Source organism: Panulirus ornatus, chromosome 17, assembly GCF_036320965.1.
Source record: "Panulirus ornatus isolate Po-2019 chromosome 17, ASM3632096v1, whole genome shotgun sequence".
Classification (NCBI taxonomy): Eukaryota; Metazoa; Arthropoda; class Malacostraca; order Decapoda; family Palinuridae; genus Panulirus; species Panulirus ornatus.
This window is the reverse complement of record NC_092240.1, coordinates 25,890,786-25,902,915: the sequence shown is the minus strand read 5'-3', so window position 1 is coordinate 25,902,915 and position 12,130 is coordinate 25,890,786. Positions and strand designations below refer to the sequence as shown.

The following is a 12,130-nucleotide window of genomic DNA, read 5'->3' as shown; positions in this document are numbered from 1 at the left end:
ATTCAAATCCTGGGCATGGCAGTAAGCCTGTCGTACACTCAACCCAAGTATTCATCCTTTCCTTAGGGCTGATCGATAAATGGGCAAGATCATGGTGTTATTATATAAGCTGTGCTGTATAAGCTTCTTAAGGCTATTTATGTTGGAAAGATTAATACACTGTCTCCTAACTCCAGTGTTTATCCCCTCTCTCTCTCTCTCTCTCTCTCAGAAAGTATGGATATGAACAAGCCTTCCTACAATGAGTGTATATATAAATAATGAGACAGAGTGAATATATGTCAGTGCAGTAATAAAAATGATAAATTATTCCTCCTACAATTATTTGTAATATATACCACTATCCCTCCTTTAAAATCCAAAGAGCACAGATTAAATTAATGAGAAACATGTAATTAAAAGATAAACTAAATCGTATCACCAAATGAGGAAAATTAAATAAATCACATTTACAGGAACCACAGTAACTAGTACAGACAGAGAAGTATTATATAAATAGTGCAGACACTTAAAATTAAAAGTCAAAGGATTTTCAAATTGTAGTTATTTAGACATCTAAGAGGCTTTCTTTGCCTTTTCTGGATACCTCCTGGAAGCAGTTACTTTCTCATTGGGAGAAGTTACTGCTCTATTAGAACTTCGGAACTGCCCTTAAACTTCTAAACTGTAGAGCTTTCATTTTCACCTTTTAGAGGCTCTGCTTTCTTCATTATAGGATACATATTTGGAAGCCTAGTAGGAATGGGATTTGAATGTAGATTAATTTTTTATTATTTGCATTTTCATAGACTAAAGCATCATCAGTAATTTTTTCATCATTTACTCTTTCAGGACATTTCTGCAGTTGGTCTATGTGTCTGTTGCATACATAGCCATCACTAACTTCCATTAAGAAATGCCTTTCGCTAAGCACTTTTTTCACTTAACCTTTCACCCATTTTTCTTCTCTATAATTTCTTAGTAGTACTGAATTACACACTTTCAACACATGAAAGCCACACAAAACACCACAGTTTGCCATGGACTTTTGTTCTACTTCCACTGGCTTTGTAAAGGTTGGAAATACAAAATCCAAATGATTGCAGATTCCTTCCCAAAAGCAACACAGATTGGGCAATTCCTGTTAGAGAATGTGAAGTGCAATGATAGGAAAACAGGTATCCCTGAAGGACTGTATCAGCATCTTGCTGTAGTACTTCAGCTTGACATAAAACTGACTTAAGAACTTGAACTGCTCTTTCTGCTTGATCATTCATAGAAGGTTTATATGCTGATGATGTATGATGCAGAATACCGTTTGTTAAGCAGGAATTAGTTATCTCCTTTGAAGTGAATTGTGGGCCATTTTCTGTGACTAGAATTTCAGGTAATCCCTGTCTACTGGAAACATCATGGCAAACCTTTACAGTAGCCTCAGCCATGGTGTTCTTCACTTGAACAAATTCAGGCTACTTCGTGTAAGCATCAAAAAGTATGAAGTAAATCTTACCAGAGGCTGGACCTGTAAAAGCAGTATGAAGCCTTTACCAAGGCTGTGATGGAAAAGTCCATGAATGAACTTGTGCAGTAGAGGGATCTGCCCTCATGGACTGACACACTTGACATGAAGAAATAATTCCTATCTGCTTATCCAGATTGAGCCACCATACATAGGACCTTGCCACTGCCTCCTTTTTGTTATCCTAGGTTTGTTCCGTGTAGTTTTCAAAGTATGTCACCTCGCAGTGAGATGAGAATTATGAGATGAAGTCCCCAAAGAACATACCCTTGTTCAATGCTGAATTTATCTCGATGCTGTAGGAAGGGCCCTCACATTTTCCATTCTCAATGATTTAGAGCAAATTATCTCCCACCCTACCCATATACTGACCACTATGACCACTCTCCTAATATTCTGGATTCATTTTTCATCTCTAGTCTATCTTGTTGAAAATACACAATATTGACCCCTGTTGGTTCATCTAATCACACTCTCATAATGCATGTATTCTAACAGCACCTCCAACTTCAGCAGCCCCCTCTAAGCATAAATATTGGCACCTTAACAAAGCTGACTGGAATAACTTGCGTAACTCCTTTTCTAACTTTCCTTGGTTAAGTTACTCTCTTATGTGGTGATGCTTCTGACTCTTCCAAACACATAAGAGAGATTATTCTTGTGGAAATGGAAGCATTTTTCCCCCCATTACTCCAAGACTACTTCATACAGTCCATGGTTCAACCGTTCCTGTTCTGAGGCCATTCAGACAAGGAATCAGGCATATCAGGCTTAGAAAAACTCTCCTTCCTCTGGCTCCCATTTAGCTTTTATCACTGCCCATATGTTATCCATGGGGGTAAAGCATTCCTTTATTCAAGGGAAGTGCGATAACCTCTCCTCGTCATCCACTGATAAGTCTTTCTGGTCTTTAGCAACTGGCATCTCAAACAACTTCTACTGCTCTACCTTTCCCTCACTTTTCCATTCTGACAGTACTATAGCTGTCTTTCCTGTTGACAAAACAACTCTCTTGGGTTCCAGCTTCACCTTTAACTCCACCTTGGATGACTCTAACATTCCTCCACCCCCTGATGCTCCTCTTATTAATCCTATGCCTCTTCCCTTAATCTCTTTTCGGATTGTCCTAAAAGCACTTCTTTCTCTGGACACAAGCAAGGCTTATGATCCTGATGGCGTCCATCCCCGTGTACTGAAAGCACCTGTGCTTGCTCATCTGTTCCATTTCTGTATATAAACAAGAACTTATCCTGTTCCTTGGAAATTGTTTTGATACATCCCATCCCTAAGAAGGATGACTGTTCTGACCCCCTCTAACTATCGTCGTATTGCTTTGACATCTACCATTTCCAAAGTCTTTGAATCCCTCCTCAATGCCCATATCCTTAAACACCTCGAAAATCAGTCTTCTCTCTGATCACCAGTATGGCTTCCATAAGGCAAGATCCACTGGTGATATTCTTTCCTATCTTACTAATGTCTGGTCATCATTCCTGAAAGATTTTGGGAGGTCGGATGTAGTTGCTCTTACATATCCAAAGCTTTTGACGGGGTGGCATTGGGGTCTCATCTCTGGGCTCCCCTCTTTTGGCTTCCCTCCCTCACTTTGCTCCTTCATATATGGCTTCCTCTCTGGCCAGTCTATCTCTGTGTTTGTGGATGGATCAGCCTCCCTCTTTTCTCCATCAACTGCAGTGTCCTTCTAGGTTCTGTCCTGTCGACTACACTTTTTCTCCTTTTTTCAATGATTTCTTCTCCACAAGTAATCCAGTTCAGTCATACACTGATAACTCAACACTGCATTCATCCACATTCTTCAGTTCTCCTCTCTCTTCTCTCACTCGATCTGCATCTCGCCTTGACACAGCTTTCTCAGTAAACTTAGACTTGGACAGGATATCTCTGGGGTACACAAAATCTTAAGTTTAATGCTTTAAAGATCCAATTTCTACCCATCCCTGTATTGGAAACCCCTAACAACTCTCATCTTTCCTTTGACAGTTCTGTAATTCAACCTCTTGACTCAATGAACATACTTGGTATTACAGTAATGCCTACTCTTTCTTGGAAACCCCCACATTACAGGAATAGCCAAGTCTGCCTCTAAGGAACTGGGTGCCCTGTTCATGTCGAAACTTCTCTTCTGAACAGTTGCTCCATTTATACGAGGGATAGATTCGTCCTTGTATGGAGTGCTGCTCTCACATTTTGGGTGGTTCTAGCCCTGTATCCTTACTTGACAGAATTGAGTCGAAAGCAGACCTGCTTATATACTTGACCCCTTTGCCCAGTGCCACAATGTTGGTCCACTTTTCCTCTTTTATACGTATTACTTTGGTTTTTGCACCCGAGAGCTTGCTGCTTGTGTGACCCCACCACTGACTAGACCACGCAACACTCTGCAAGCTGCTGCATCAGTTGATTATTGTGTGGCCATCGGCATACTTTCCCTTGTCTTTTCTTTTTCTGTTTCATAATTCTGTCTGTATTTCAATTATGGCCCGTTTTGATGTGGATTTTTGTCCGTGACTGGAACCTTCAACTTAATTAAAATTATTTTGTGATCTAGATATGTGACAGAATTTTGCTCAAATTGGCATTTGTTCTTATTTAATCTGAAACCTGACTTTTGCAATCTTAGCATAGCTTTATCCAAGTCAACCCAACTTCTCGTGGTAACCTTTTTGATACACCCCTTAAGGGTGGAACTAAAGGGGGAGATGTTGCCCAACCCCATCAGGGAATTCCTTCTAAATACAGAGAAACACCTGAGGTGTGCTGGGACTTTTTAGTTTTTTGGACAATTTTGGAGCCTTGCTGCCTCTGGAAACGCTGCACAGGGTTGCCTTCTGCTAGTGGCCTGTCAAGGGTGAGGGACAGAAGGCTAAGAAGCAGCTCTGAAGTCTACCACTTATGCTGAAGAACAAGAGATGAGCGATTTGAGGGTAATGGTGCTGAATATAAATGGCATGACTGGTGAGAGTTAAAGGTGGGAGCTTGTGGAGAAGTTTATTTGTAGCTTGGGTAAGCTGGGGACTGGGGAAACCCATATCCTTGGGAAGGGTATGTGGATTGAAAATGGAAATAATGAATGCAAGTTATGGGAGTACATGGAAGGAGGAGTGGTATGGGTGGGAATAAATTAAAATTATTGGGAAAAAGAGAAAGAAGGATGTGCAATTCTGCTATCACCAAGAGTGTGGGATGGTGTTACATAGCATGGATGGAATGGATTAAGAATACTGTGGGTGAAAGGAAAAACTGGAAATGTGAAGTATGCATAAGTATATGCACTTTTGAATGTGAAGACTGTATGAGCTAAGGATGAAATGAAGCCTTTCTGGAGAAATTTGAATGACAGCATGAATTGTTTTGAGAATGAGAGAAACTTGGTTGTAATGTGTGATATTAATGCTAAAGTGGGTTATAATGAAATTGGTGAGATAGTTGGTAAATGGGAAGTGCCTGAAGTAAATGAGAATAGAAGTTACAGTGTGGATGTTTTGCTGGGAGGGGTTTATTCCTTGCAAACACTTTTTTTCAGCACATGATGATCCACTGACATGCAATGATGAGGAAATATGGAAAAGAAAAGCAAAAGGCTCTCATTGACTATGAAGTAGTAGATGAAAAGGATTGAGAAAGGCTGTACAGGATCCTAGAGTTGTGAGAGGATTCTTTGGAGACTGCCCATTTTGTGGTTTTTGTGGAGATGAGAATTAGGGAGAAGTGGAGGTATGGCAAAGGAAGAGTGGAGAATTAAAAGTTTTGGCAAGCAATGGGATGAATCAGAAAACATGTGAAGAGGAGAATGAAAGGGAGGTAAATGAAAGCTTCGATGGAATTACAGTGAATGTATTGATGCAGTCATGTTTATGTGAGGTGTTATGAGTGTTTAGAGAAATACTATTAAAAGTTGTACAATTAATAGTTGGATACAAGGTTATGAGATATAGGAATAAAGAGGGAAATGCATGATAGACTGAAAAGATTGGAAATGCTGTGGAAAAGGAGAAAAAGGCATATGGTAGATTGCCTAATAGGAATGTACTGGTGGAAGTTCAGCAAAGGAGGAGGGAAGAATATAGAATATATCAGTGAAATGTAAAGAAGCTGATAGAGGAAACCAAAGAAAGAGTATATAAAGATTTTGGAAGAAAGTCGAGTGAAAAGTTTTGGGATAATAAGAAACTATACTGGAATAAGGTGAAAAAGGAAAGAGGTGGATGTAAAAGAGGAAGTGTTAATGAGAGATGTAAGGAAAGGGCATTGCTGAATCAAAGGGAGGAAGTGAAATGAAGATGGAAAGAGTATTTTCAAGAACTGATTAATGTAGGAGAAGGTGAGGCAGCAGTTGTTACAAGCATGGGTATGGAGGATGGAAGGAAGAGAATAACAATGGCATGGGCGTAAAGCAAAAAGGGAGGTAAGAAGGGCAATAGTGAGACTGAAGGTAGGAAAGGCACCTGGAGTGGATGGGATTATGGCTAAAATGTTAAGTATGGAGGAGAAAGTGTGACAGAGTGAATGTATCTGATATGTAATTTAGCATGGAAACATAAGGTTGTGCCTGTTGACTGTTCTTATATTCAAAGGAAAAAGATGCTAAGGATGTATATAGCAATTATAGGGAAATAAGTCTGTTAAGTATACCAGGAAAAGTGAATGCAAGAATGTTTATTAATAGAATAAAGGAAGTGACTGAATGCAGAATAAGTGAAGAGCAAGGGATTTTGATTTTAGGAAAGATAGGGGATGTATGGATCAGATTTTTGTAGTAAAGATGACCATGGAAAAGTATTTAGTGAAAGGTAGGAGGTTGTATGCAGCTCAAATGGATCTGGAGAAAGTGTATGACAAGAGTTGAGTGGAATGCTTTATGGGATGTGTTAAGGATTTATAGGGTTGGAGGACAACTATTGGATGGTGTGAAAGCCTTCTATAGAGGAGCAAATGCTTGTGTAAGAGTAGATGGAGAGTTGAGCAAAAGTTTCGGTATACATTTGGATGCTGAGGCAGGGCTGTATGATATGTGTAAGAATGGATGGAGAGTTGAACAAAAGTTTTGGTATACATATGGGAATGAGGCAGGGCTGTGTGTTGTCACCATTGCTTTTTAATACATATATGGAGGGAGTGATAAGAGAAGTGAAAGCAAAACTAGGGGAAAGGGGCGAAAAGATGAATTGTGGCGGTAAGATATGGTGGGCCAGAGTTGCAAATTTAGCAAAGTCTCTAGATCTAGAGATATTCATTTCATTCTAGCAGCTTTTTTCAGTGGTTAGTGACGTAGTGAAAATCTAGAGATTTTTTAGAAATATCTAATGACAATTCTTGAGTTTTGTATTTCTATTAAATTTTGTAGATTAGAAATGAATATCAAAATGCATAAATTACATCAGTTACATAAATTATGGTTTCTTAAATTCTGTATGGCTAGACTGGTTACTTCATAGACGTGTCCAATACCTGTCCATTTGGCAATTGATTCTCATCCATCCAGAGTTTTTAGTCGCCAGTATTATGCTTCCTTCATTTTGGTCATACTCTTACAAGCAATTGAAAATGGGCAAGACAGTTTCTGCAAGGAGTGGCTCAAAGATGAGAGGTTTAAAAACTTGCTGCTTGAGGCCCCTGGTGATAAAAGAAAAAAAAATGCAAATATTGTAAGTGTACCTCTTCTACCAGAATTTGTGACTTAGAGAAGCACAGAAACACCAATAAACATAGTAAAGTGAAGGAGCCATTCAGCACACAGAGACAGACTATTTTACCATTCAAAAAAGTCTTTGAATCAAAGAAAGTTGAATGAACTCTACCCATGTTTATAGCAGAGCACTGCTCTATTTGTGTGGTAGATCAATTAAGTGAAGCATGCAAAGTGTGTTTCGGTGACATTAAGGCTAGTAGTGAATCAGAATTAAAAAAGGTCAAAGTGATCAGGTATAATTTGCAATGTTCTTGCTCCACATTTCATGGAAGACTTCAAAGATGATATTGGTGACAGAAAATATAGTTTGATTATTAATGAGAGTAATGTTACTGCTGTCTCTAAGATGCTGGGAATTTTCATTAGATGTTACTCTAGTTCGCTGAAGTGCATTGTTGTGACATTTTTGGATTTAGTTGAACTATAAAAGTGTAATTCAGAGTCAATTTGTGAAGCAGTCAAAATGTCACTCCACAAAAATGGCTTAGAAATGCAAAACTAATAGCACCTGGAACAGATGATGCTTCTCTAATGACTGGGATTAATAGTGGAGTGTTTGCAATATTGAAAGCAGAAGTACCCCCATCTGCAGCTAATTAGATAGGTGTGCCATTCATTTCAACTAGACGTTTCACATGCTGCACGGGAAACATTGTCATGAAGATTAAGAGTTAAAGATCAAAGAGACATATAACTGGTTTTCCCAGTCATCTGTACATCAGATGAAATACAAGCAGTTGTATGAAACAATCATAGATGGTTTACAATCCCTGAAGTTAGTGCAGTTGAGCTAGACTCACTGGTTATCTATCAAGCATGCTGTGGTGAGAATCCTGGAACAGTGGATTAAGCTTAAAACACATTTCCAACTAGCAAGGTCAGAAGAACGATGTTTCACAGCAGAAAAGTTGTCAACAAGAATTTTGAAGCAGAAATGCAGGACCCAACAAAATTGCTGAGAGATTTAGTTTTATTGATTGATTCCTTAGGATCAAAGATATTAGTCCCAGGAAAGAAAATTATACATTGCAGAGTGATAAAGAACATTTGAATCTGAGGCCTTACATGGGTTTTGAGTCTGAAAAGGAACTTGTGGAGGGCACATATTCCCCCACAGATGAAAGTCACATAAGAGAGACATGCATGAAGTTTATCTTTGAACTGATAAATCAACTTTGCAAATGCCTGCCAATGCCTACCTAACAATATTTGTGAGTTGCAATCGCTTTCACTTATGAGTGTTGATGAATGTTAGAAGCCCATCAAACCTGATAGAATTGAGTTGGCATGGTTGTTTACAGAGGATGCAAATTTCCTTACTTAATTGATTTCCGGTGGAACAAATTCCATCATGTAATCTGGACAGAAACATGTAACACATTAGATTTCTGGTCAGATCAGAAGTAGCAAACTACAGAGATGCTGCAGGTGAAAATCCATACCTGAATCTATCTGAATTGGCTCTTTCTGAATTATCTTTGCCACATTCCAGCACTGACGTAGAGCACATTTATAATGCTATATGAACTTGGGGAAATCAAAGTTGCTCAGTAAAATGAAGTTATCAACAGTTAAAGTAATTCTAGCCATAAGATACGGATTAAAGAGATATAACATCTGCTGTGCAAACTACAAGATACCTAGTGATATTTTAAGATAAATTGGTACAGTGGGGTCATACAGCACCACTTCAGATCAAGCAAGTGCATCACAAGCTTCCAGCGGTAGGACTCTTCATACAATTGATGACTAAGTGGAGGAAGACTGGGATGCAGTTATCATTGAGTAATTGGTAAGTGTGCCTACTCCATGCTAAGCATCACTATTTATTCAGAGGTTATGATAAAATTATTGATCTATGATTTTTGTTATGCATTCAGCTTAAAGTGTTGGTATAACACAACTACAGTCAAATGAAAAAAGAAAGGGGGAGGGGGGTGATACTGTTTAGCAACTTTCAGTGAATTTAGCAACATTCTAGCGACATTTAGGGATGAGTTTAGCAACATATGAAACTGAGTTGGCAACTCATGGTGGCTAGTAGCAAACCTGTTTGTGGATGGTACTTTGTTGTTAGCTGAGGGTGAAGAAAAGTTGTAGAGGTTGTAAGTGTGTTTTATGATGTGTATATGTGTAGGTGATAAAAGGTAAATGCAAGAAAATGTAAAGTAATGGTGTCTGAGAGGAAACAAAATGAAAGTATAGATTTTGTAAAACCATATAGAGTGAAAGAAGAAAGTGTATTAAACTGTGCTTTGAATATGGAAGAGGTGGGAGAATATAAGTATTTAGGAGCTGTCTCAGGTAAGTTTGGTGATATGGAAGGAGAGAGCAGTGCTGGGTAGAAGAGTAACTGGGTCCTTTAATAGAATAATGAAGGGCAGAGGTGTAAGTATAGAAGTGAAGAGAAGGTTAAGGGTCAGCATAGTACTTCAAACCCTGAGTTATGCAGCTGAAACATGGACAAAGAATGAATCACAGAGGTCAAGAATCCAGACTGTGGAAATAAGCTATTTGAGAGGAGCAATATTAGATTTGGTGAAACATAGTACTTTAAGGTGGTTTGGACATGTGGAAAGAATGTAAGACTGGCAGTTTACAAGGAGAGTTTATGATAGTACAATTAAAGGTGTTGGTGTGGGAGAAAGACCATTGGTGATATGGTTAGTGAGAGTTGAAGAATTCTGGAGGGAGAGAAATGGTGGAAGAATGCTTAGAATGGTGCATGTAAGGGAGGCATGTAAGGACTCATTTGCCGAAGCCATCCCCTTGATGGGAGTTCAAGGAGAGAATCAGTATCAAAAATATAGATAGGTGGATATATAACATGTGGGTGCCTGTTAACTTTAACCTTATGTTTAACATTTTGATTAACAAAATTTTATTATGACCAGAACGAGTTGACATTTCTCTCATATATTTCTTGGATTTTAGAGACAAGAATGAAAATTCATGCATTTTCACCAGTGTTTGGTATGGAGTTAGATAAATTTTCTGGTATTTACAGGATGTTTTGCAGCAGCTGTTATTAGTCCTGCTCCTGACCCTACCAAAAGTGGTGATGGAGCAACATCTTCCTCTGAAGATGATAATTACCACTGCCAAGTTACTGATGCTGCAAGTGAGTATTGGTCTGTTATGGTTTCCAAAATAAAAGTATCTTAATTTTAACTTATAATATATTTATTTATTTTGCTTTGTCGCTGTCTCCCGCGTTTGCGAGGTAGCGCAAGGAAACAGATGAAAGAAATGGCCCAACCCACCCCCATACACATGTATATACATACATGTCCACACATGCAAATATACATACCCATACATCTCAATGTACACATATATATACACACACAGACACATACATATATACACATGCACACAATTCACACTGTCTGCCTTTATTCATTCCCATTGCCACCTTGCCACACATGGAATAACATCCCCCTCCCCCCTAATGTGTGCAAGGTAGCGCTAGGAAAAGACAACAAAGGCCCCATTCGTTCACACTCAGTCTCTAGCTGTCATGCAATAATGCCCGAAACTACAGCTCCCTTTCCACATCCAGGCCCCACACAACTTTCCATGGTTTACCCCAGACGCTTCACATGCCCTGATTCAATCCATTGACAGCACGTCGACCCCGGTATACCACATCGATCCAATTCACTCTGTTCCTTGCCCGCCTTTCACCCTCCTGCATGTTCAGGCCCCGATCACTCAAAATCTTTTTCACTCCATCTTTCCACCTCCAATTTGGTCTCCCACTTCTCCTCGTTCCCTCCACCTCCGACACATATATCCTCTTGGTCAATCTTTCCTCACTCATTCTCTCCATGTGCCCAAACCATTCAAAACACCCTCTTCTGCTCTCTCAACCACGCTCTTTTTATTTCCACACATCTCTCTTACCCTTATATTACTTACTTGATCAAACCACCTCACACCACACATTGTCCTCAAACATCTCATTTCCAGCACAACCACCCTCCTGCACACAACTCTATCCATAGCCCACGCCTCGCAACCATACAACATTGTTGGAACCACCATTCCTTCAAACATAGCCATTCTTGCTTTCGGAGATAATGTTCTCGACTTCCACACATTCTTCAAGGCTCCCAGGATTTTCGCCCCCTCCCCCACCCTATGATTCACTTCCGCTTCCATGGTTCCATCCACTGCCAAATCCACTTTCAGATATCCAAAACACTTTACTTCCTCCAGTTTTTCTCCATTCAAACTTACCTCCCAATTGACGAGACCCTCAACCCTACTGTACCTAATAACCTTGCTCTTATTCACATTTACTCTCAACTTTCTTCTTTCACACACTTTACCAAACTCAGTCACCAGCTTCTGCAGTTTCTCACATGAATCAGCCACCAGCGCTGTATCATCAGCGAACAACAACTGACTCACTTCCCAAGCTCTCTCATCCACAACAGACTTCATACTTGCTCCTCTTTCCAAAACTCTTGCATTCACCTCCCTAATAACCCCATCCATAAACAAATTAAACAACCATGGAGACATCACACACCCCTGCCGCAAACCCACATTCACTGAGAACCAATCAGTTTCCTCTCTTCCTACACATACACATGCCTTACTTCCTCGATAAAAACTTTTCACTGCTTCTAACAACTTGCCTCCCACACCATATATTCTTAGTACCTGCCACAGAGCATCTCTATCAACTCTATCATATGCCTTCTCCAGATCCATAAATGCTACATACAAATCCATTTGCTTTTCTAAGTATTTCTCACATACATTCTTCAAAGCAAACACCTGATCCACACATTCTCTACCACTTCTGAAACCACACTGCTCTTCCCCAATCTGATGCCCTGTACATGCCTTCACCCTCTCAATCAATACCCTCCCATATAATTTACCAGTTTACTCAACAAACTTATACCTCT

General features: G+C 39.5%; 1 protein-coding gene across 2 annotated transcripts in view; it reads left to right on the top strand.

Annotated features, from left to right (window-relative positions):
• The window catches only part of LOC139754651 (ferritin heavy chain-like), a 57,824-nt gene that overhangs the window by 6,034 nt on the left and 39,660 nt on the right, over positions 1-12,130 (top strand). For both annotated transcript variants that reach the window (XM_071672177.1, XM_071672178.1), the window contains exon 2: positions 10,216-10,329. In XM_071672177.1, the coding sequence (XP_071528278.1) occupies positions 10,216-10,329 (114 nt within the window). The remainder of the gene's footprint in view (positions 1-10,215; positions 10,330-12,130) is intronic.